This window comes from Diaphorina citri, unplaced genomic scaffold (assembly GCF_000475195.1).
Source record: "Diaphorina citri unplaced genomic scaffold, Diaci psyllid genome assembly version 1.1 scaffold49, whole genome shotgun sequence".
NCBI classification, from domain to species: Eukaryota; Metazoa; Arthropoda; class Insecta; order Hemiptera; family Psyllidae; genus Diaphorina; species Diaphorina citri.
In genome coordinates, this window is record NW_007377486.1 from 28,639 (window position 1) to 54,450 (window position 25,812).

The following is a 25,812-nucleotide window of genomic DNA, read 5'->3' on the forward strand; positions in this document are numbered from 1 at the left end:
GTTTAATTAGCAACGATACATCAGTTAAAATCTCACTATAGTCGGATGTAATCTTCTTAGGAGACTTCCGATGTCCAAGCTACCGCCAGCGCGATGTACTTAGTGACGTCATCAGAATCTCCTAGCTTGGAACCCAACATTGCAAATCTCTTTTTTCTTTACCTAGTTCCCTTCAAAAGTACCTATCTTTGTCACGTCATAAATCGCAAACTATGTACCTAAGTACTTATATGAAAGACATATACATTCTCACGTGAGTAAGAATATTGGAACCAGACATTGGGTCACCATATAACTCCATTTTATAGTGGACATTGTATAAATAATAATAATAATAATAATAATAATAATAATAATAATAATAATAATAATAATAATAATAATAATAATAATAATAATAATAATAAGGCTTCAAAAGTCTAGCATTTGGCACTTCTTTATTGTTTTGTTGCACAATGTTAGTACCCACGTCTATGTGTGATTCCTTGAACCTTTGAACGAATAAAATGATTTAGGTTTTGTACCCGATGGAGCCCTTGCGGTCCCGTAAGTGAGTTCTAAAGTTTACTAAACCACTAGCAGCAGAGCTTATTGCTTGTGGGATCAAACATGGAACAAAAAACCCTCATCAAACATATGGAACGTAATACGCGGACGTTGTTAGTAACCTCCTTAACCGAGGAACTAATTTATATGCAAGGAAGATCTCAAATGAATCCCAATCCAATGTCCTAACCTCTCCTCGACACCACAGGCAAATCCTACCAGTTCTATAATCCTTGGGCAGTGTCCTGCGCTAGTGAGAGTTGTTCTATTGGCAAGATGCTAACTTTGTCCTAGAGAGATTGTGTTAGGTAACAAAGGTGATAGTCTAGGCGCCTTGTTCTACGAGTAATAAGTGCAATCTGAAGGTGTCAACTTATGTCTTCCTACTACTGGTATCTACAAATTTGAATTCTTCAAAATACAAGGAACACTATACAGTGGGTATAGGTACATTTCGTTTCGTTTCGTTCGTTCTTCTTCCTCTTCTTCCTTAAGCTTTCCTGATTTACTTGAAGCTAAAATTCGAGCAATCTAGAGAAATATCAACACCTCCTATCCAATACAATATTAAGATGTTAATCGAATTTCTTTCTCTTTTGAGAAATAAAGAAATAATAGTTCCCAGCTCTTCCTTCTTCTTTGATGTTTCTGGGTGTTCTTTCCTGTTAAACAAAGACACCACGGATACAAAACTTCCAAAACTGAATGGTGTTTTTATAACTCTTCTTCTTTGATGTTTCTGGGTGTTCTTTCCTGTTAAACAAAGACACCACGGATACAAAACTTCCAAAACTGAATGGTGTTTTTATAATTGAAATGTTCATCCTGAAATAATGATTTCGGCACCACAGCTCTGAGGTCTAATCATATGGACCACCAAGATTTTCAGATAGATATGTATATGTAGATGATATGTACATAAGTTCTGTAGATACCTGGATACCATGAGGACCCATGGCTTCTGGGAGATGTGAAGTGGAATGTTAAGATGATATGTACATAAGTTCTGTAGATACCTGGATACCATGAGGACCCATGGCTTCTGGGAGATGTGAAGTGGAATGTTAATTTTCTCGAGTCAACTTGGAGTGTTTTCAAGAACAATCTTGGTGTGAGGTGAGATGTTAAACACTAAACTTGTAGGCAAAAGTGATTGAATAAATTTCAAGATATTTCGATGGATAATTATTTATTACTCCATCGAAATTCAAATTACGCGAGTCAAAAGAATTCAAAAACAAAGTTGTCTTTTGGTTGTTTTTTGTTTGATGGTATTTAACGTCATTGTGCTTTAAAACTGCTATTGCTAAGGTTTCTATCCCCATTTGACAACAAGCTTTTTTTTTACAAATTTCCATGGAAAAAAAGCGATTATGCACTATGCACCAGAATCTGTTAACAAACTATCCAGATTCTAGTAGATACATAGATAGTATCTACACATAACAAGGCGATCAAATATTGAAATAAGTCCAAGGAGTGTCTAAAAAAAAAGTAAAAGCTAAGGAGAAATATTCTTGGAAATGAAAAGAAAACCCCAAGACCTGATCATTAATGACGACAATACAATACTAATTGTTTTTTGTTTGATGGTAATTACCGTCACTGCTTTAAAACTGCTAGTGCTAAGGTTTCTATCCCCATTTGACAACAAGCTTTTTTTTACAAATTTCCATGGAAAAAAAGCGATTATGCACTATGCACCAGATTCTGTTAACAAACTATCCAGATTCTAGTAGATACATAGATAGTATCTACACATAACAAGGCGATCAAATATTGAAATAAGTCCAAGGATTCAAGTGAAGGTAGGGATTATGTCATTGGCGAAGACTCGTATAGTTTTGCTTGGATTGCGTGTGAGGGTTTTGCAGACCGCGGAAATGATTTCGCGATTATCACACCGAACCACATAAACGTCTCATCAGCGCGCGGCGATATTCAAATAACTTTGTCGGGTGATAGAGGCATGGTAACTTGATGGATTCTAAAATGTTTCGTAATGGAAATGTAACACCACTTTGCCGGAGTCTCCTTCTAATGAGACATCCTAAATGTTTCCTAATGGGGAAATGTAAAAACATAAAAAAACAAAGTGAGATTTAAGTTTTAACTGTTTTGTTTTAGTCAGACTGTTTGTTTGTTGATGTCCTTTTTGTGCAAATACACCATGGACCCCTATTGCAAGTGTGGGAGAAGTATTGCGCAAACAAGGGGTACATTGTCAATATATTGTTTTTAGTGCATTCCATATTTGCATTAAATTTTTGCAACTGTAACACTATAGGAACTAATCATGGAATTAGCAAAGTTGTTAAGCAATCTATATTTATATCCACACACTATACATATGAATCAGAAGAGACAGTGAAAGGCATGGGTGAAAATAATGCACAAGATCCTAGAGCTAGAGCTATAGGAGAAGGTGATATCAAAAGTAGAAGTAACGAAGCTTAAGATAACAAGTCGTGCATATGTTCAGAGTGATGCAGAGAAGATAAAAACTTTGAAATAATTGAAAAAAAAACATAAAAAAACAAAGTGAGATTTAAGTTTTAACTGTTTTGTTTTAGTCAGACTGTATGTTTGTTGATGTCCTTTTTGTGCAAATACACCATGGACCCCTATTGCAAGTGGGAGAAGTATTGCGCAAACAAGGGGTACATTGTCACTATATTGTAACAAAGTGAGATTTAAGTTTTAACTGTTTTGTTTTAGTCAGACTGTATGTTTGTTTATGTCCTTTTTGTGCAAATACACCATGGACCCCTATTGCAAGTGGGAGAAGTATTGCGCAAACAAGGGGTACATTGTCACTATATTGTTTTTAGTGCATTCCATATTTGCATTAAATTTTGCAACTGTAACGGACCCTAAAAGTGACAATAATTTTCATAAAAGTTTATACTGCTCGCCTGCCAGAAGGTTTCAGCAGTTTGTACAGATCGTCTAAGGGGCACTATATATTTATTGTTTTTAGTGCATTCCATATTTGCATTAAATTTTGCAACTGTAAGGGACTCTAAAAGTGACAATAATTTTCATAAAAGTTTATACTGCTCGCCTGCCAGAAGGTTTCAGCAGTTTGTACAGATCGTCTAAGGGGCACTCATAAAAAAACAAAGTGAGATTTAAGTTTTAACTGTTTTGTTTTGGTCAGACTGTTTGTTTGTTGATGTCCTTTTTGTGCAAATACACCATGGACCTCTATTGCAAGTGGGAGAAGTATTGCGCAAACAAGGGGTACATTGTCAATATATTGTTTTTAGTGCATTCCATATTTGCATTAAATTTTGCAACTGTAAGGGACCCTAAAAGTGACAATAATTTTCATAAAAGTTTATACTGCTCGCCTGCCAGACGGTTTCAGCAGTTTGTACAGATCGTCTAAGGGGCACTTACTTGTTGAGAACTATTGCTGGGTGTTTTAGTGACACACTTGAAGGATTTGCCCGGGGCAGTACCACTGGGACCTGTTTGTAAGCCATTCAGTCTGCAACTGTAAGGGACCCTAAAAGTGACAATAATTTTCATAAAAGTTTATATCTACTGCTCGCCTGCCAGAAGGTTTCAGCAGTTTGTACAGATCGTCTAAGGGGCACTTACTTGGTGAGAACTATTGCTGGGTGTTTTAGTGACACACTTGAAGGATTTGCCCGGGGCAGTACCACTGGGACCTGTTTGTAAGCCATTCAGTCTTCGGACCTGCAAAACACGGAGAAAAATACAACATGTAGAAAACTATAAATATACTACACCAGCAACAGGTTCCGGAATCATTTTACTTTTCATTCTCGCTCAAGCTTAACCTGTGTGTGCTCCCGTGGTCTTATTGTTCCATTTTAGAAGATACTTGAACACCCGGGCATTTCAAATACGAATAGGAAAAGAAGAGAAAATTTCCCACAGAACCTCTTTAGTGATTTTCTTGTAGAGAAAAGGGCCCCAAATATTACAAATTGAAAATTACATGTCATCCTATTCGTCAACATTTGTATATTTTTGCAAGAAAAAGCACCAGGAATAGATAAGAGAAACTAAACTAAAAAACTAACCACTATACTGGCACTGTTTCCGAGATTTACGCTAAAAGAAGTAATAGCCTGAGTAGATTCTTTTCAAATACGCATTTGAAAAGAAGAGTAAATTTCCCACAGAACCTCTTTAGTGATTTTCTTATAGAGAAAAGGGCCCCAAATATTACAAATTGAAAATTAAATGTCATCCTATTCGTCAACATTTGTATATTTTTGCAAGAAAAAGCACCAGGAATAGATAAGAGAAACTAAACTAAAAAACTAACCACGAAATGAATGTAAACATTAAGTTTGATGGGAGACCATGTTTGGGATTATGTGTAATAATGGTCTTCAGAGGAAGGAGAGATGGAAGGAGAATTTTAGATGAGGAAATAACTTCGAAATTTAGATTATATGGGAAGAAGGATGGAGAGCTCTACAGGAAAAAAAAGTTAAAAAATTTAAATGGGCAATACCTACTTAGATTCATAAATTTAGATAGGCAATATAGGGATATAGATTTATCAAGAGAACTGACAGTTGGGAGTGTTCGGCAATTCATCAATAGCAGATCCAGTTTTCAGAAAGCAACTAGTTCATCTCGGAATAGCACCAAATATTGAAATAGATCCTTTCATCCGAGATTTAGGATTTCTCATTTGCAAGAATGAAGAACTGATGTTTCAAATACGAATATGAAAAGAAGAGAAAATTTCCCACAGAACCTCTTTAGTGATTTTCTTGTAGAGAAAAGGGCCCCAAATATTACAAACTGAAAATTACATGTCATCCTATTCGTCAACATTTGTATAATTATTGCAAGAAAAAGCACCAGGAATAGTTAAGAGAAACTAAACTAAAAAACTAACCACTATACTGGCACTGTTTCCGAGATTTACGCTAAAAGAAGTAACAGCCTGAGTAGATTCTATTCAAATACTCATTTTCCCACAGAACCTCTTTAGTGATTTTCTTGTAGAGAAAAGGGCCCCAAATATTATACAAATTGAAAATTACATGTCATCCTATTCGTCAACATTAAATTTGTATATTATTGCAAGAAAAAGCACCATGCAGGAATAGATAAGAGGAACTAAACTAAAAAACTAACCACTATACTGGCACTGTTTCCGAGATTTACGGTAAAAGAAGTAATAGCCTGAGTAGATTCTTTGAAACTTTTTTTAACCACTTTATACTTTTGCCCCTCCCAGTTTTGTAACAAGGGACCGTATTGCGTTAAGCTGTGAGCATTGATAGTGCTCAGTATTGAAAGTTCTTCTTGTTTATTTATTGACCAATGAATCATAGCGGGGACCGTATTGCGTTAAGCTGTGAGCATTGATAGTGCTCAGTATTGAAAGTTCTTCTTGTTTATTTATTGACCAATGAATCATAGCGGATTATACTTTTGCCCCTCCCAGTTTTGTAACAAGGGAGGACCGTATTGCGTTAAGCTGTGAGAATTGATAGTGCTCAGTATTGAAAGTTCTTCTTGTTTATTTATTGACCAATGAATCATAGCGGGGAGTAGAGCCACTTTCTTCGCTATAACACTCGTAACTAAAACTATAGTGGTTCTGTGTACAACACAGAAAAACGGTCCGAACTGGGCGCACGAGTCCCCGATTAGGTCGAAAACTTCGAACTCACATTGTTCGTTCAGTAATAAATAAATAAATGTCGTTTCTTTGTATTATTATATCACACCTTTGGTGCTACCTTCAGCATTTGTAGGATTTTTCCCAATATCTCATTCTTCCTTACACAAATGTTTACCTACTGTTTACCTACCATGCTGGCACCGGTCACTATGCGCATTTATATTACATAGCTACTCATTTTCCTCACAAGACTGAGTGTGCCCCGCTACAGCCAATCACAGAATCAATCATTTGTATGGTACGTCAGTAATAAATAAATAAATGCCGTTTCTTTGTGTTATTATATCACACCTTTGGTGCTACCTTCAGCATTTGTAGGATTTTTCCCAATATCTCATTATTCCTTACACAAATGTTTACCTACCATGCTGGCACCGGTTACTATGCACATTTATATTACATAGCTACTCATTTTCCTCACAAGACTGAGTGTGCCCCGCTACAGCCAATCACAGAATCAATCATTTGTATGGTACAAATTTTTTGACCCTGTCGGGAATAGAACCCGGGTCTCCTGCGTGCGAGACAAGTGCAGTGACCACTATGCTATGGGAGCTGAGTTGTTCGTTCAGTAATGTATGCTGCTACACATGGTAGGTAAACAGTAGGTAAACATTTGTGTAAGGAATAATGAGATATTGGGAAAAATCCTACAAATGCTGAAGGTAGCACCAAAGGTGTGATATAACAACACAAAGAAACGGCATTTATTTATTTATTACTGAACGAACAATGTGAGTTCGAAGTTTTTCGACCTAATCGGGTACTCGTGCGCCCAGTTCGGACCGTTTTTCTCATCATTCAAATAAAGCAATAAAATTTTATTGAGCTCGAAATTTAAGAACCTGATTCCTGAAATCATGAGAGATGTACCTACTACTTAACCTAAATTACCTATCTGCATACCTACATAATGTAGGTATACCTACCTACCATCTAGCCGCTAGCCGTTCTAGTTGTCCATTACTTACAATATCTATATTACTTCATCATTCAAATAAAGCAATAAAATTTTATTGAGCTCGAAATTTGGGAACCTGATTCCTGAAATCATGAGAGATGTGCCTACTACTTAATCTAAATTACCTATCTGCATACCTACATAATGTATACCTACCTACCATCTAGCCACTAGCCGTTCTAGTTGTCCATTACTTACAATACCTATATTACCTATATCCGTTCCCGACTTTCCGATCAATGGCTTATACCTGACCGGAACTGATTCCACTAAACCTAAAACCCGGTAATTACATAAGTATTTTATGAGTGAATTCCGAATTTAAAGATAGGAATTCGTAAATTCATTAAATAAATTAATGAATTAAGTTGATTTAACGAATTATAGATACCTTAGGAGCTTGAAGTTTAAAACCTGTAAGATAGGGATATGTATAACATGTACGTATGTTATAGTGTAATATTTAATAAAATATGCTTTCCCTAGGGAGAGTTATAATCAAAAATAAATTCAGGCACAATTTTGCCCATATCAATTAATATCAAAGTATAAAATAAAATACTCATGTACCCACCCATAAAATGAGGAAAAGCTGAGAGAATAATAATAGGTAGTGAGTCCCTTTCCCCTAACAGTAAGTTAGCTAATGCTAATAATGTGGTCATATCATCAAAGGATGAAAAATAGACCTCAGCTGGGATTGAACCTACGTCCTTTACACTACCAGTGCCTCATATCACCAAAGTATGGAAAAGTATCTTACAAGTGTCCAAGTGTCCAAAAGTATCTTACTAGTGTCTAAATACTTTTCCATACTTTGGTGATATAGGGCGCCAAGATCAGCTGAGCAAAATGTCAGGTCAATAGCAGACGTTGAGTTGTAAGACATACTAACGTATGTGTGGCTGCCATCATTCAGTAAATCGATATTTTTGTTTAGGAACCATTTTTCCACTTCTTTACCGCGGGCATTGGAAACAGCGGAACCCCAGATCGTATGGTGGCTATTGAAGTCCCCGAGAATGATGAACGGGGGGCGAAGCTGGTTTGATAGGTTATCTAGATCCACAGATGAGAACCTTTTGTCTGACGGAATGTAGACGTTACAAATTTGAATTTTCTTATGTAAAATAACTTCCACAACGATGACTTCGAAATCTGATTGGATAGGACATTGTTTGGCTCTGATAGATTTATGCACCAAGGTCGCAACTCCTCCACTGGCTGAATCACAACGGGCTGGATCACGATCATTTCGGTAAATATTGTAGTTACTAAGTGAGGGCTGATTTGAGGGCTTGAAGTTTGTTTCTTGAAAGCAGGCTATTAGTGGACATTGATCATTTAGAATTTTTTGAATGTATGGTAGCCGGCAAAAATATCCATTAATATTCCACTGAAGAAGTGAAAGATACCTTAGGAGCTTGAAGTTTAAAACCTGTAAGATAGGGATATGTATAACATGTACGTATGTTATAATGTAATATTTAATTTAATAAAGTAAATGCTCATTTACTTGTATGTCCTCTGTTGGAGAAACCCTGCACGGAGCTAGATCTTTTGCATGCAAAATGACACGGCCATCCAGACCGCTCTTTTCTGGATGGACAAGATTTGACGATCGAGCTGGACACGGAAAGTAAGTAAGTAAGTATTTAATAAAATATGCTTTCCCTAGGGAGAGTTATAATCAAAAATAAATTCAGGCACAATTTTGCCCATATCAATTAATATCAAAGTATAAAATACTCATGTACCCACCCATAAAATGAGGAAAAGCTGAGAGAATAATAAAATAGGTGGTGAGTCCCTAGCAGTAAGTTAGCTAATGCTATAATAATGTGGTCACATCATCAAAGGATGAAAAATAGACCTCAGCTGGGATTGAACCTACGTCCTTTACACTACCAGGCTAGTGTCTTTACCTAGAGAATAATAATAATAATAATGATTTATATACCTAGAGTCGACACAAACTTATTTTTTCCTCGTTTTAGTTAGACAACGAGAATCTGAGTAAGTAGGTAGTAAGTAAACAGAAATACAATGTGTACATATGGAACAAAACAGTTGTCAGTGCAGCTTCAATAAAGTTCACTTGAAAGACAACGAAAACAGTTAAGCTTTTTAAAATTCAATTTGAACTTGCCACACATACTACAGTTTTATTAAAAGTCATTAGAACTGGGTTGATGAACTTTTAACATATCCGAAACCCAAAATATATGTTAACCTGTCTATAACAACGCTGAGACTTAAACTGCATCTAATGATAATATAGCTCCCATCCCATAATATAAATCACTATGCACGTAAGTAAATTAACCTTAATACACACTACAACCTTATCTGTAAATTCGGTTCGAATTAAACTGCATCTAAAGATAATACAGCTCCCATCCCATAATATAAATCACTATGCACGTAAGTAAATCAACCTTAATACACACTACAACCTTATCTGTAAATTCGGTTCGAAATTTGAAACAATTTCTTTTCGGATTAGATATATACTCGTACGTAGGGTCACTAAAGACCATAGCATGATATAGACTGTTATAGAGTGACGTTAAAGCCTCTATCAACACAAAATACGTACGAGTATACGAGACGTTTTAATTATTTCCAATATCCTACCTAGGTTCCTACTATATCTCTCCTCGTAACTTATTTAAAGGCAAATTTAGCTATTATTACGACCTAATAGCCTAATACACGGTAGGGTCACTAAAGACCATAGCATGATATAGACTGTTATAGAGTGACTTTAAAGCCTCTATCAACACAAAATACGTACGAGTATACGAGACGTTTTAATTATTTCCAACATCCTACCTAGGTTCCTACTATATCTCTCCTCGTAACTTATTTAAAGGCAAATTTATTTAATTTATTTCCAACATCCTACCTAGGTTCCTACTATATCTCTCCTCGTAACTTATTTAAAGGCAAATTTAGCTATTATTACGACCTAATAGCCTATAATACACGGAGGACACGGATCCCAAAGTTGTAAAAGCATACAGTGCAATATTGTCAGTAAAATAGATAAGGCAGTCTAAACAAGGCAATCTTTAGTGCTATGTAGTTATCGCTGACCTCAAAGATATGTCAGGGTACTATAAAACCAAGATGGTAAACAAGGCAATCTTTAGTGCTATGTAGTTATCGCTGACCTCAAAGATATGTCAGGGTACTGTAAAACCAAGATGCGTGTTAGTGTTAGCATATCTCTACATTTGGGCATTTGGGGTTAGAAAAATCCTTTGATGATAAAGATATTTAAGTGAAAAGCACAAACATTATTGTAATACATAGAAAGTAGAAAGTAACAGATGCATATTAGTTTGGATGTTGGCCTTGCCAAAATTATATCTTTCTTTTCCGGATCAGTCAGGCCCATGAGACTTTAAATCAGGCCGAGAGAGATTAATATGTTCAAATCCGAATCACTAGTCACCACCGTTAAAGTTCGAGACACATTAACAAGTTTGGAATAGGCACATAAATGAATGTAAACATTAAGTTTGATGGGAGACCATGTTTGGGATAATGTGTAATAATGGTCTTCAGAGGAAGGAGAAATGGAATGAGAATTTCAGATGAGGAAATAACTTCGAAATTTAGATTGTATGGGAAAAAGGATGGAGAGCTCTACAGGAAAAAAAAAGTTAAAAAATTTAAATGGGCAATACTTAGATTTATAAATTTAGATAGGCTTTATACACACATAGGCAATATAGATTTATCAAGAGAACTGACAGTTGGGAGTGCTCAGGGCAATTCATCAATAGCAGATCCAGTTTTCAGAAAGCAACTATAGTTCATCTCGGAATAGCACCAAATATTGAAATAGATCCTTTCATCCGAGATTTAGGATTTCTCATTTGCAAGAATGAAGAACTGATGGGATCAAAGCTTCTGGATTCATTTAGGCAGTAGTATAGGTAAGTGAGCGTTAGGTAGGTATTAAATAACACTAGGTCACATTTTAAGGAAGCCCCAAGTCATTTACAAAACTTTGAACCAAATCTGCACTCAGTACCTTTACCATGTCTGTAGAAAGAATGATAGATAGCATTAGGAGTATTATATTATTACTGTTAAAATCAATATTAGAATTAAAATCTACTCGTATTTCATTCATTCGTATTAGCAGTAGATCACAATACACAGAGAGATATCTATAAGTTCTGCTGAAACCAAACAATGGCAATATAACAAAAATAAAAATACAATGAATGTATCTTTCTACTGCAAACAGACTGAGTATGAATGGGTACTTTTCATTCAATGTTCAAGGACTTAAAGTTGTTTGTTTTCTTCTGCTGCAGATATTGTTTGGTTTTAGATATTAGGTAGGTACCTATACATAGCTACATTTCGCAGAATGACCCTCATCAGATGGACGAGAAGAGACAATGCATAAAATTCGGACAATTCACAAACAGAAGTACAAGTACCTACCCAATGACAAAACACTTTCGCTATTTCCAATCGATGCATACCTAATATATTGTATAGGTACTTAGATAATACGTTATGTTATGTATTGGCTAGGTACGGATTATAAAGATTACAAAAGACGATCTTAAAGATTAGCGAATTAGCATTTTAATTATTTGACCCATCTCAATCTGGATTATCCAATATTCGACTTATGTATCTACAGGATGGCTTGTAAATGAAACAATATGTATAAAAAAAATGGAAAGTAATAATAATATACGAGGATTACCTTGCTACCTCTTCTTTGAGCAAAATCAAAAGTCATGACTCCTTGGTTTCAAGGCTGACGGATTATATCACCGATGACTGAGTTATCTGATCTAAGTATATCGGATCAGATCATATTTCAAAAGGAATTTTAATTGTGTTAAGCATAAATGCTTGTCACAAATGCCGTTCCCTGGTTAATGCACTACGCTAAGTTTTATGACTTGACTTGGACTCGAACCACCAACCTCCAGATCCGAAGTCCACCGCGCTAACCACTACACCACTGAGGTTGGTTAATATTTCAATAATCCAGACCAAGATAATCTCAGAAGCTAAGAAAGAAGAAGTCTTCAATTTGCCAGCTGTGAAAGATAGAGTGTCTGGCTAGTAAGCGAAAGCTCGCGGGTTCCACCTGGTGGATTTTATCCGAAACAGAGTTAAGGTTCGTCCTATACCTATAGGAACAACTGGCCTATCCTGTCTTCCTTCTCTCTTCGCTTTCGGGACGGTTTGTCAGATTTTGATGAAATTTGGCAAGCAGTATTTTTAACACACAAAAGGAATGCCCTCAATAGATTTTTGACACAATCTGGTCTTTTAGGGCACTATATGGACCATTTTTTTTTAATCCTATAGTGCACTGAAACAGATGGCTAGTATCTATACTATGCCCATTGCTTGCCCACCCATATTCATTCTCCTTCTGTACTACTCAATATATACCTATACTCACACGAGTTCCTATGTACGTAGTTATTACTTACTTATGAAATAGGTACATATAGTCATGACAATATTATTGACGTCTTCTCATATCTTCTTCAAATCCTGACAAGCGTGTAATAATTGTACATTAGTATATGAATGGATCAGATGTATCTTAAATCAAAGCGTGACAAATGTCGACCTATATGTCGACCTTTCTAATGCTTTTTTCCTCGTTTACATTTTACATATAAATTTCTATTACACGTGTCTCATAATATTACATAATTATGTACAAGATAATCAAATGTCGACCTATATTATTTACGAGTTATAGGTACCTATACTATGCGTAAGTACCTATGTAGGTATAGTGAAAATAGTATAGTTAGAGTAAACGTATTATGGTGTTAAATGGATTATGGATTAGTATTGAGTATAAATGTCTAGTCATTCAGACATAGTATTAGGTATAAATGTCTAATCATTCAGGCATTACTTATCGGTACCTATATATACTATGCGTAAGTACCTATGTAGGTATAGTGAAAATAGTAGTTAGAGTAAAGGTATTATGGTGTTAAACGGATTATGGATTAGTATTGAGTATAAATGTCTAGTCATTCAGACATAGTATTAGGTATAAATGTCTAATCATTCAGGCATTACTTATCTAGGTATACTAGGTAGATACTATTTGATATCCTGCGTAGGTATGACACACATAGGTTATTCTGAATCAGACCTATTTAATGCTGCATTACTACAATTTCTTTAAGAAAATAAAAAATTAGGTAGGTACCTACATCGGAGGATCAATCGGCGAAAATCCTTCAATAAACGAAAACATCACTCCTAGCTCATTGCGACATTTACAAAATACACAACCGCCGAAATTCCGCAAATGTAGGTACAATACTGTTTTTTGAACCATTTCGCCTAACATAATTACCTAAGTACTTAGATAATACGTTATGTTATGTATTGGCTAGGTACGGATTATAAAGATTACATAAGACGATCTTAAAGATTAGCAAATTAGCATTTTAATTATCTGACCCATCTCAATCTGGATTATCCAATATTCGACTTATGTATCTACAGGATGGCTTGTAAATGAAACAAGTAGTGATAGTGAGAATATAGAGGTACCTATAATAAACTATACTAGCTAGAAAAAAAACTATGGAAAAATTAGCATAAATACCTAAATAATCTCAGGATTCTCAGAACACCCTGTATGTTCAACCCACGCAAGTTCAATGCTCAACTTAACGCGTGTATAATGTGTATACTTGTATATTATATTAGCATGGTTTTACTTTCTATTGCCCTTTATTATGGCCACAGCTCTTATTAATTCCAAACACCATATAATTATCCCCCTATCCTCTACATTTAACATACAGGTAGTACCTCTAATAAGTAGGTTCATGAAGGAATAGGTGCTTGAATATATTCGTATGTGTATACTCCCATACTATATTAGCATGGTTTTACTTTCTATTGCCCTTTATTATGGCCACATCTCTTATTAATTCCAAACACCATATAATTATCCCCCTATCCTTTATATTTAACATACAGGTAGTACCTCTAATAAGTAGGTTCATGAAGGAATAGGTGCTTGAATATATTCGTATTATGAATTTTATATTCGTAGGTATTATGACTTTGCTTTCCATTTCTTTTACGAACACTGAGGACCAGGACCAGATATATTTTTCTTTTTAAAGAGAAGAAGAAAAAGAAGAAGGAGGAGGAGGAGGACTAGGAGGAGATGAAGAAGAAGACGAAGAACCAGAAGAAGGAGGAGGAGAAGAAGAAGACGAAGAAGAACAAGAAGAGGAGGAGGAGAAGAAGAAGAAGACCCATCTATGTTGGAACCTAGGTGTAAATGAAATAAATCTAAAGCTATGTAGGTAAATATGTACCTAGGTACCTAACTACCTACCCTACGAGCTACAAGTGAGTATAAACCCAGGTTGTATCAAATGTGAGAACTAATAAATAGGAATAGCTAATAGACCCAGGAGGGGAGGATTAAAACTGAACGTGTACATGTACATGTAACTTTCTCTTTTACAAATATTTGATCTGCAATTTTATTTTTGCATTTTAAGTTCCCATGCCAATAGTGATAATACCTTCAGATGCATTTCTTTCTAATCTCAACATTCATACTTGTATAGTATACCCATATTATATTAGCATGGTTTTACTTTCTATTGCCCTTTATTATGGCCACAGCTCTTATTAATTCCAAACACCATATAATTATCCCCCTACATTGGAGGATCAATCGGCGAAAATCCTTCAATAAACGAAAACATCATTCCTAGCTCATTGTGACATTTACAAAATACACAACCGCCGAAATTCCGCAAATGTAGGTACCTATATACAATACTGTTTTTTGAACCATTTCGCCTAACATAATTACCTACTTATTTACATACAAATTACTTAAATTACCTAATTTCCCGATTGGATACTTATTTAACGTACATACAAATTACTTAAATTACCTAATTTCCCGATTGAGGTACTTGTGCAGAATAATTAACAGATACTCACTCGCCTTACCTCCATTATATTTACATACAAATTACTTAAATTACCTAATTTCCCGATTGAGGTACTTGTGCAGAATAATTAACAGATACTCACTCGCCTTACCTCCATTTATCTCACCAGAATTACGTGTAAAACTCTTTAAATCCTTAACTCCCGGTCTTTTAAATGCTTTGTGCAGAATAATTATCAGATACTCACTCGCCTTACCTCCATTTATCACACCAGAATTACGTGTAAAACTCTTTAAATCCTTAACTCCCGGTCTTTTAAATGCTCCATGGATGAGTTATAATTATATTATTAGATATTGTATACCTAACAGGAGCACTTTAATATTTAACGGTATGAATTAAAATCACAAGCACAAATAATAGACAATACCTATAAAGTACATAATATAGTAATAAAATGTGTATTTTTAGAAATGTTGATACAGTTATTCAAGTAATATTGAATCATAATTATTAATTGATAACATTTTATTCAAATATGTAATTATAAGAGTATAAAGAGTTGTTTATTAATATTATTCTTCGTAATTATTTCGTATTATAAAGTAATAATCTAGAATTATGTATTTAATAAAATCAGCGCACAGATGTATCTCAATGTAACGCGACATGTTCACTGAATACTCAAGTTTGATTTTTTATTTTAATCCGTGATTCATTTGATCAAAACCGTTCAATACTTTGATGATGAATTGATGATGGTTTAGTTTGGTGTTGGGTTGAATGTGTGGTAGGTAAAACTCTCAGGGGCGAATATAGAATGTTTGCTTGACCAATGCACGGTTTTACAAACCGAGGGTTAGGTTAACCTGAAGTTAGGTATGAAACTTGAACAAAGGTCTAATGAATAAATGTGGGTTTTAGATTAGGCGTTTTTAGCTAGTGCTTCAATGAACTGTAGAACTCAGAATAAAAGCCTCAATAGGCTAAATTTCCTTTGTGTGTGAGCTTCTTTAAATCGAGCCTGCCGATTCATAGTGATACCTACATCATGTTGTGTGGTAAATGAAAATAACAATTACTCCTATAATGAAAACAATAACATAGATTTGTGGTTACTCAAAACAATAAATAAATCAATAGAATAATAGATTCTATATTAATATCAACACCTATACCCCAAGCAAAGATTTAGTATAGCTCTTGGCAACATCTGAAATAGAGACCTATGTTAGGATCTATCGCCGGAATCGCCCAATGAGCGGGAAAAATTAGAGTAGTCTAGTTGGGCACAATCCCCGAAATTGTGTAACTAAGCATAAATGTGTATTTCATTATTATCTTATATTAGGCTCTAGGGAGGCTAGGGGTTCATAAGCCCTCCGTTTAGGAACTACTGACCTAATAATCGTATACCCACCTATAGAATAACTAATCTATAATGTCATGTCAAAATGTTTGTTAACCTCTGAGAACCTTGTAGACAGTTCGGGCACAATCTCCGGGCATTCTCAAAAACTGAAAAATGAGAGAAGCCAGCCTAGTTAGCTTAGTTGGTAGTGCGTCTGTGATTCTGCTTTATTCGTACTCAATCCATCATAATTCTCCGAGATTTTGCAATACAATCACCAAAATTTTCGGTAATTATTCAGAAGCTACAACAGTGAAAAAGAAAGCTCCTTTTTGTGTTCAACCTAACCCTATAATAACACTGATCACTGCTCAATTGTGAAAACTCCTTTTTGCGTTTAACCTAACCCTATAATAACACTAGTCACTGCTCATTTTTGCCAGTTCTTTTAGTAGCGATCACTCTAAAGTTTTAGACTAGGAAGATTTAGCTCTAATCTAAGAACATAGTGCTTGTGATGTGTTGATAGAAAGAAGAAAAAAAAATCAGGTAGGTACATATCAATTTAAGTGTGGGACCGAATTGGTTTCCTCCCAACATTTCTTTACTTTGAACAAACAGAGTGAGTTTTAGATTTCGACTATTTTGTACTTAGTTTGTATCAGGTACCTATCAATTTAAGTGTGGGACCCAATTGGTACTTAGACCTTCTCAAACCGGGACCCAATTGGTAGCAAAAAACAGGTTTTGGGACCGAATTGGTTTCCTCCCAACATTTCTTTACTTTGAACAAACAGAGTGAGTTTTAGATTTCGACTATTTTGTACTTAGTTTGTTATCCTTTCTCCTTTTGGTACTTTTCTTCAACCTACGTTTAGCCCTTGAACGATTTAACTTTGTCCAATTCCCAATTCTGAAGGCTGGCTATCTGCTTACTAGATTTTGGACCTGATCGAACCTTTGCTTACCCCGTAGGTTTTTAGGAAATTCTTCGTTTCACCATTACAAAATACCTAATACCTAATAATATGACTGTATCAAAAAATAATAATATACAAGGATTACCTTGTTATTGTTATTTGTTACCTCTTCTATGAGCAAAATCAAAAGTCATTACTCCTTGGTTTCAAGGCTGACGGATTATATCACCGATGACTGAGTTATCTGATCTAAGTATATCGGATTAGATCATATTTCAATAATCAAGACCAAGATAATCTCAGAAGCTAAGAAAGAAGAAGTCTTCAATTTGCCAGCTGTGAAAGGTGTCTGCCTTGGAAGAGCCAGCTCGCGGGTTCCCCCTGGTGGATTTTATCCGAAACAGAGTTAAGGTTCGTTCTAGGAACAACTGGCCTATCCTGTCTTCCTTCTCTCTTCGCTTTCGGGACGGTTTGCCAGATTTTGATGAAATTTGGCAAGCAGTATTTCCAAGACATCCTGGTAACCATGGACTGCAAATCTTATGGTGAAATGAAGAATTTGGCAATGCATCGTGACCAGTGGCTACACCGACAAGGCAATGCCTTTAATCAATGATGATGAGTTATTAACTTGTTACTTACTTATATGAAATAGGTACCTACAATGTACATATAGTCATGACAATATTATTGACGTCTTCTCATATCTTCTTCAAATCCTGACAAGCGTGTAATAATTGTACATTAGTATGAATAACACATACAATAAAGGATGTACTTACTTACTATGTAGATAGTGCGAGTTCAAGTTTACCATTTCTCAGGCTAGAAAATTTAAACAAGAAGAAGAAGGAATGGTATTGTTCATTAATGGAATAACGTTAAATATTATTAGATAATTTGGGCAATATCTTGAAAAAGTCACGTGTCAGAAGTTTAAACATTCTCTTTTTTACCGCAAACCAACACATACAATAAAAGATGTACTTACTTACCTATGTAGATAGTGCGAGTTCTAGACATTCAAGTTTACCATTTCTCAGGCTAGAAAATTTAAACAAGAAGAAGAAGGAATGGTATTGTTCATTAATGTTCTGATGAATTAAACGGTATTTAAAATCGGATTGTCAAAAATTAGAATTAGGTACGAAGAAATTGTTCCAAAACTGGTCGAGGAAAAACACAAGGCTGCTGTGAGAGCTCAGTGGAGCAAATAAAAGCGTCTCAATTTTCCTTGAGTTTAAACTTTCTCATGATTATAATATCGCGAATTTATACCTACATCCTACATGTGTGCCCATTAGCCATTGGTAACAACCACAAAACCATCGAATTATCAATCAAAAGGTAAAAATATTCTTGAAACAGTAGGTACCTACCTCAGAGTATCACAGAGTAAAATTAACGTCAAAATATCCACTGAGACACAATTTGGAATCTTTAAATTAATTTACAGGTAGGTAAATTATCGTTATTATAATTGTAAAATCCTTCCAATTTCCAATACTTTTAAATGGATATCAAAAACTTTGAAGCTGTTTTCGTCTTTAGACTCTTCTTGAATAATACTCTACCGTATAACTCAGTACTTACTTAATGTACTTACCAATTCTTTTACGTGTGAAGTTTTGGACTTTGAGGCTGTCGTATCTCCAACCTGGAATCAGGCAAATAGGAATAATGTTAAATAATATTAGATAATTTGGGCAATATCTTGAAAAAGTCACGTGTCAGAAGTTTGAACATTCTCTTTTTTACCACAAACCAACACATACAATAAAAGATGTACTTACTTACCTATGTAGATAGTGCGAGTTCAAGTTTACCATTTCTCAGGCTAGAAAATTTAAACAAGAAGAAGAAGGAATGGTATTGTTCATTAATGTTCTGATGAATTAAACGGTCAAATAAATCACAACTGATGAGAGCAGGGAATTGTGATACACCTTTGAAACTATTCAGGATCTCCTCCCATTTCCTATTATATTTACAATGTAGATACTAGATAGGTATGTCTGTACATTACATGGATACTGAGAAAGGTGCAGTCTGCTAATTACGAGACTGTATAATATTGTAGACACAATATTCATACGAGTACATACTATGATCATACTCAACTGAATCAATATTCCCTCAACTATACTACCTACATTACAGTCCCTGGAATAATCAACGTCCTACACTTCAACCTACTTTGATCTTCTCTCTAATAATGTGTGTGTTCTTCATGTCTGGTACTCGTTAGGGTATGTCTGTACATTACATGGATACTGAGAAAGGTGCAGTCTGCTAATTACGAGACTGTATAATATTGTAGACACTATATTCATGCGAGTACATACTATGATCATACTCAACTGAATCAATATTCCCTCAACTATACTACATACAATCCCTGGAATAATCAACGTCCTACACTTCAACCTACTTTGATCTTCTCTCTAATAATGTGTGTGTTCTTACGAGTACTTACAATGATCATACTCAACTGAATCATCAATATTCCCTCAACTATACTACATTACTACGTACAATCCCTGGAATAATCAACGTCCTACACTTCAACCTACTTTGATCATCTCTCTAATAATGTGTGTGTTCTTCATGTCTGGTACTCGTTATACCTTCATCAAGAAATATCTACACATCATCAAAGAACACATGGACAATCAAGAGGTAAATATCACAGACAGAGCTAGTCCTAATCAAGCAACTAAACTGAAAGAAATGGCACACTATGTAAATGTAGTGATGTGTGTGTCCTAGAAATAGAAAAGCTTGAGAACAAACTCCATTCAACATCCATGTAGAGAAATGTATAGTGACCATGCTAACATACATTCCATGACAGGCTCATGCCATATTCAATGAACATAGTAGACAATGGAGGATCGCGTAGTCTAGGAATTTCATTCATTAGATCTACTTCGCACTCTAATCATCTCGTACTCTCAAGTTCATTGATAAAAATCTTCATGTCCACTACTATGATCTCGTGTGTTCTATATTCTTGGCGGGCAGTTGTCTTCCCTGCATGTTGTGGCCGTATTGGGAATGAAAACATTAGCAGACATTTCACCCATATATGGTGCAAGTCAAGTGAACAAGTGGACTATCAGAGATATCTAGGTCGCTGCTGATTATCATCAGGGCATCGGGTTTCAAGTTATTGATCTCGTTGTTGTTATATTGCTGATGGTCTTGTCTGATAAGTGTGAGCTTGGAAAGGTTTGGCTCGACACACATATCGTGCTATTGTGTTTTGGAGAATGCGGGTCGGGGCGGTGAGTTTCCAATGTGGTGCAGGTTTATATTTTATCGGAAGTACCTACATATTAGGTATCTACTTGGAGAAAGTTTGCTCCTCACATTACGTCGGCGTTGGTTCTTCATAATGGTGGTAGATTTGAAACTATTGTTATGAAAGCTTTGTAATCATTGGATGGCTTTCAACATAATGTCAAATGCGTACACTCGTACAACCTACATTTCTAAATATCATGTTCATTTCCTGTGTTCATATTTATCAATTTGATTTGGTAGATAAAATACAATTGATAAGTCTTTCTTGTGTTGATCCCTATTCCTTAACACCGATATGTGATATTCCAAGGATTATTTATTGTTCATAGGTTGTAGACCTATAATTTGTTACTTGTATTGATACAGGTTCATTTATTTATTCAAATTTGGGTACCAATCAAAATAAATGATCAGTTATTTTTGTGTAGTAGGTAGACCTTGGTCTACTGAATGAAAAAACGATTGACGAGTGAGTCATATATTGAACCGGTCAGCCCAGTGGTGATATACGAGTAATAGTAATAGTTACGTCTTATGTCACTGCATTTCATGACCATTGAAATAAAAAATGCTGTGAATGTTAAAACATAAGCGTGAGAGTTCAGGGAATTATACAACATTTTCTTTTGAAAACGATTTAATAACTCGATTAACTATAAATTTAAAACCAAGGTTATCCGACCAAATTCTCGAGTAAAAGCATCTTCCAGTTTCACCAGAGTTCCATTTCTTAATCTATGATATTGAAGAAGACTCGAACCTGTCAATACTCAAGGTACTTTGTGATTGATTTATTATTGACAGACAATTAAAATAGAAAACGTTCCGAGTAGACCTACTTGAATACTTTATCGGGCACACCACCTGAGTACAAGATGAACCAGAAGATGGAATACTGAGAAGATGAATAGAATTCTAATACTGGAAACTGCAGTCTACATTAGAATGCTTTGTTTACGCAGGTACTCCGGAACCCAGAATCACTCGAAACCGAAACGGCGTCTTCTCCTTTCGGTTCCTATATATCCGCTTCGGATGTGGGCGATCATCATCATCATCATCATGGCTATTTTGACTTTATCCGCTGCTATACGGAACAGTTGTGTGGAACTTTTCTTGAACCAGGTTTTCCGAAATGGAGTACCAATGAAAATTCTAATACTGGAAACTGCAGTCTACGTTAGAATGCTTTGTTTACGCAGGTACTCCGGAACCCAGAATCACTCGAAACCGAAACGGAGTCTTCTTCTTTCGATGCCTATCCGCTTCGGATGTGGGCGATCATCATCATCATCATCATCGTGGCTATTTTGACTTTATCCGCTGCTATACGGAACAGTTGTGTGGAACTTTTCTTGAACCAGGTTTTCCGAAATGGAGTACCAATGAACTTCACCGTTTCAACTTTCCCTTTGTCAAAACTCCCTCCGATGAGATGGATATTGTTCAGGATTTAGATAGTCCACTATTTGCAAATCGGACTTCTCACATCTTGGGTTCAAAACTTGAAAATATTTGCAAACCTTATCGTCTGGAAAAGCTTGTTACTTCCTTCTGTATGTAGCTTACGAATGTACACACCGTACGGTTCGGATAGAGGTCTCATGATTTATATACCTAGAGTCGACACAAACTTACTTTTTCCTGGTTTTAGTTAGACAACGAGAATCTGAGTAAGGAGGTAGTAAGTAATAAACAGAAATACAATGTGTACATATGGAACAAAACAGTTGTCAGTGCAGTTTCAATAAAGTTCACTTGAAAGACAACGAAAACAGTTAAGCTTTTTAAAATTCAATTTGAACTTGCCAAACATACTTCAGTTTTATTAAAAGTCATTAGAACTGGGTTGATGAACTTTTAACCTATCCGAAACCCAAAATATGTATATGTTAACCTGTCTATAACAACGCTGAGACTTAAACTGCATCGAAAGATAATACAGCTCCCATCCCATAATATAAATCACTATGCACGTAAGTAAATTAACCTTAATACACACTACAACCTTATCTGTAAATTTGGTTCGAAATTTGAAACAATTTCTTTCCGGATTAGATATACTTATACGTAGGGTCACTAAAGACCATAGCATGGTATAGACTGTATAGAGTGACGTTAAAGCCTCTATCAACACAAAATACGTACGAGTAACAAATGTCGACCTATATTACTTACGAGTTCCTTATACTATGCGTAAGTATAGGTACCATGTAGGTATAGTGAAAATAGTAGTTAGAGTAAACGTATTATGGTGTTAAACGATTATGGATTGGTATTAAGTATAAATGTCTAATCATTCAGGCATTACTTATGTAGGTATACTAGGTAGATACTATTTGATATCCTGCGTAAGTATGACACACATAGGTTATTCTGAATCAGACCTATTTAATGCTGCATTTCCTCGTAACTTATTTAAAGGCAAATTTAGCTATTATTATACGACCTAATAGCCTATAATACACGGATGACACGGATCCCAAAGTTGTAAAAGCATATAATACAATACAATATTGTCAGTAAAATAGATAGGGCAGTCTTAAACAAGGCAATCTTTAGTGCTATGTAGTTATCGCTGACCTCAAAGATATGTCAGGGTACTATAAAACCAAGATGCGTGTTAGTGTTGAAAGTAAAAATTAGGTACCCACATCGGAGGATCAATCGGCGAAAATCCTTCAATAAACGAAAACATCACTCCTATAAGCTCATTTTGACATTTACAAAATACACAACCGCCGAAATTCCGCAAATGTAGGTACAATACTGTTTTTTGAACCATTTCGCCTAACATAATTACCTGCATACTCGTATCTCTACATTTGGGGTTAGAAAAATCCTTTGATGATAAAGATATATTTAAGTGAAAAGCACAAAAATTATTGTAATACATAGAAAGTAGAAAGTAACAGATGCATATTGGTTTGGATGTTGGCCTTGCCAAAATTATATCTTTCTTTTCCGGATCAGTCAGGCCCATGAGACTTTAAATCAGGCCGAGAGAGATTAAGGGCAGTCTAAACAAGGCAATCTTTAGTGTTATGTAGTTATCGCTGACCTCAAAGATATGTCAGGGTACTATAAAACCAAGATGCGTACGTGTTAGTGTTAGCACATCTCTACATTTGGGGTTAGAAAAATCCTTTGATGATAAAGATATTTAAGTGAAAAGCACAAAAATTATTGTAATACATAGAAAGTAACAGATGCATTAGTTTGGATGTTGGCCTTGCCAAAATTATATCTTTCTTTTCCGGATCAGTCAGGCCCATGAGACTTTAAATCAGGCCGAGAGAGATAACCTTAATACAGAATACACACTACAACCTTATCTGTAAATTCGGTTCGAAATTTGAAACAATTTCTTTCCGGATTAGATATAGGTAGGGTCACTAAAGACCATAGCATGATATAGACTGTATAGAGTGACGTTAAAGCCTCTATCAACACAAAATACGTACAAGTATACGAGACATTTTAATTATTTCCAACATCCTACCTAGGTTCCTACTATATCTCTCCTCGTAACTTATTTATACACTAGGTAGTGCCTGCTGGAACTTGGCCTAGCGCACTACCGTGCGCTCAGAAAGGCAAATTTAGCTATTATTACGACCTAATAGCCTAATACACGGATGACACGGATCCCAAAGTTGTAAAAGCATACAATACAATATTGTCAGTAAAATAGATAAGGCAGTCTAAACAAGGCAATCTTTAGTGCTATGTAGTTATCGCTGACCTCAAAGATATGTCAGGGTACTATAAAACCAAGATGCGTGTTAGTGTTAGCATATCTCTATATTTGGGGTTAGAAAAATCCTTTGATGATAAAGATATTTAAGTGAAAAGCACAAACATTATTGTAATACATAGAAAGTAGAAAGTAACAGATGCATATTAGTTTGGATGTTGGCCTTGCCAAAATTATATCTTTCTTTTCCGGATCAGTCAGGCCCATGAGACTTTAAATCAGGCCGAGAGAGATTAATATGTTCAAATCCGAACCACTAGTCACCACCGTTAAAGTTCGAGACACATTAACAAGTTTGGAATAGGCACATAAATGAATGTAAACATTAAGTTTGATGGGAGACCATGTTTGGGATAATGTGTAATAATGGTCTTCAGAGGAAGGATAGATGGAATGAGAATTTTAGATGAGGAAATAACTTCGAAATTTAGATTATATGGGAAGAAGGATGGAGAGCTCTACAGGAAAAAAGTTAAAAAATTGAAATGGGCAATACTTAGATTCATAAATTTAGATAGGCAATATACACAGTACACACATAGGCAATATAGATTTATCAAGAGAACTGACAGTTGAGAGTGCTTAGGGCAATTCATCAATAGCAGATCCAGTTTTCAGAAAGCAACTATAGTTCATCTCGGAATAGCACCAAATATTGAAATAGATCCTTTCATCTGATTTCTCATTTGCAAGAATTAAGAACTGATGGGATCAAAGCTTCTGGATTCATTTAGGCAGTAGTAGGTAAGTGAGCGTTAGGTAGGTATTAAATAACACTAGGTCACATTTTAAAGAAGCCCCAAGTCAATTACAAAACTTTGAACCGAAAGATTCCATCAGAAGACAGGCTAATGGGGGGAAAAACAAGACACTTGTTAAAGTAGGTATAGGTGTACCTATAATAAAATCATTTGGGTATTATACCTATACTTATTCACCATAAGACAATCTGCACGCAGTACCTTTACCACGTCTGTAGAAAGAATTATCGATAGATAGCATTAGGAGTATTATTATTGCTGTTAAAATCAATATTAGAATTACAATCTACTCGTATTTCATTCATTCGTATTAGCAGTAGATCACAATACACAAAGAGCTATCTATAAGTTCTGCTGAAACCAAACAATGGCAATATAACAAAAATAAAAATACAATGAATGTTATCTTTCTACTGCAAACAGACTGAGTATGAATGGGTACTTTTCATTCAATGTTCAAGGACTCAAAGTTGTTTGTTTTCTTCTGCTGCAGATATTGTTTGGTTTTAGATATTAGGTAGGTACCTATACATAGCTACATTTCGCAGAATGACCCTCATCAGATGGACGAGAAG

The 25,812-nt window shown here is 35.3% G+C and overlaps 1 protein-coding gene across 3 annotated transcripts in view; it reads right to left on the reverse strand.

Moving 5' to 3' along the window:
* The window catches only part of LOC103515387 (janus kinase and microtubule-interacting protein 1-like), a 118,258-nt gene that overhangs the window by 22,087 nt on the left and 70,359 nt on the right, over positions 1 to 25,812 (reverse strand). For all 3 annotated transcript variants that reach the window (XM_026827992.1, XM_026827981.1, XM_017446697.2), the window contains one exon: positions 4,153 to 4,251. In XM_026827992.1, the coding sequence (XP_026683793.1) occupies positions 4,153 to 4,251 (99 nt within the window). The remainder of the gene's footprint in view (positions 1 to 4,152; positions 4,252 to 25,812) is intronic.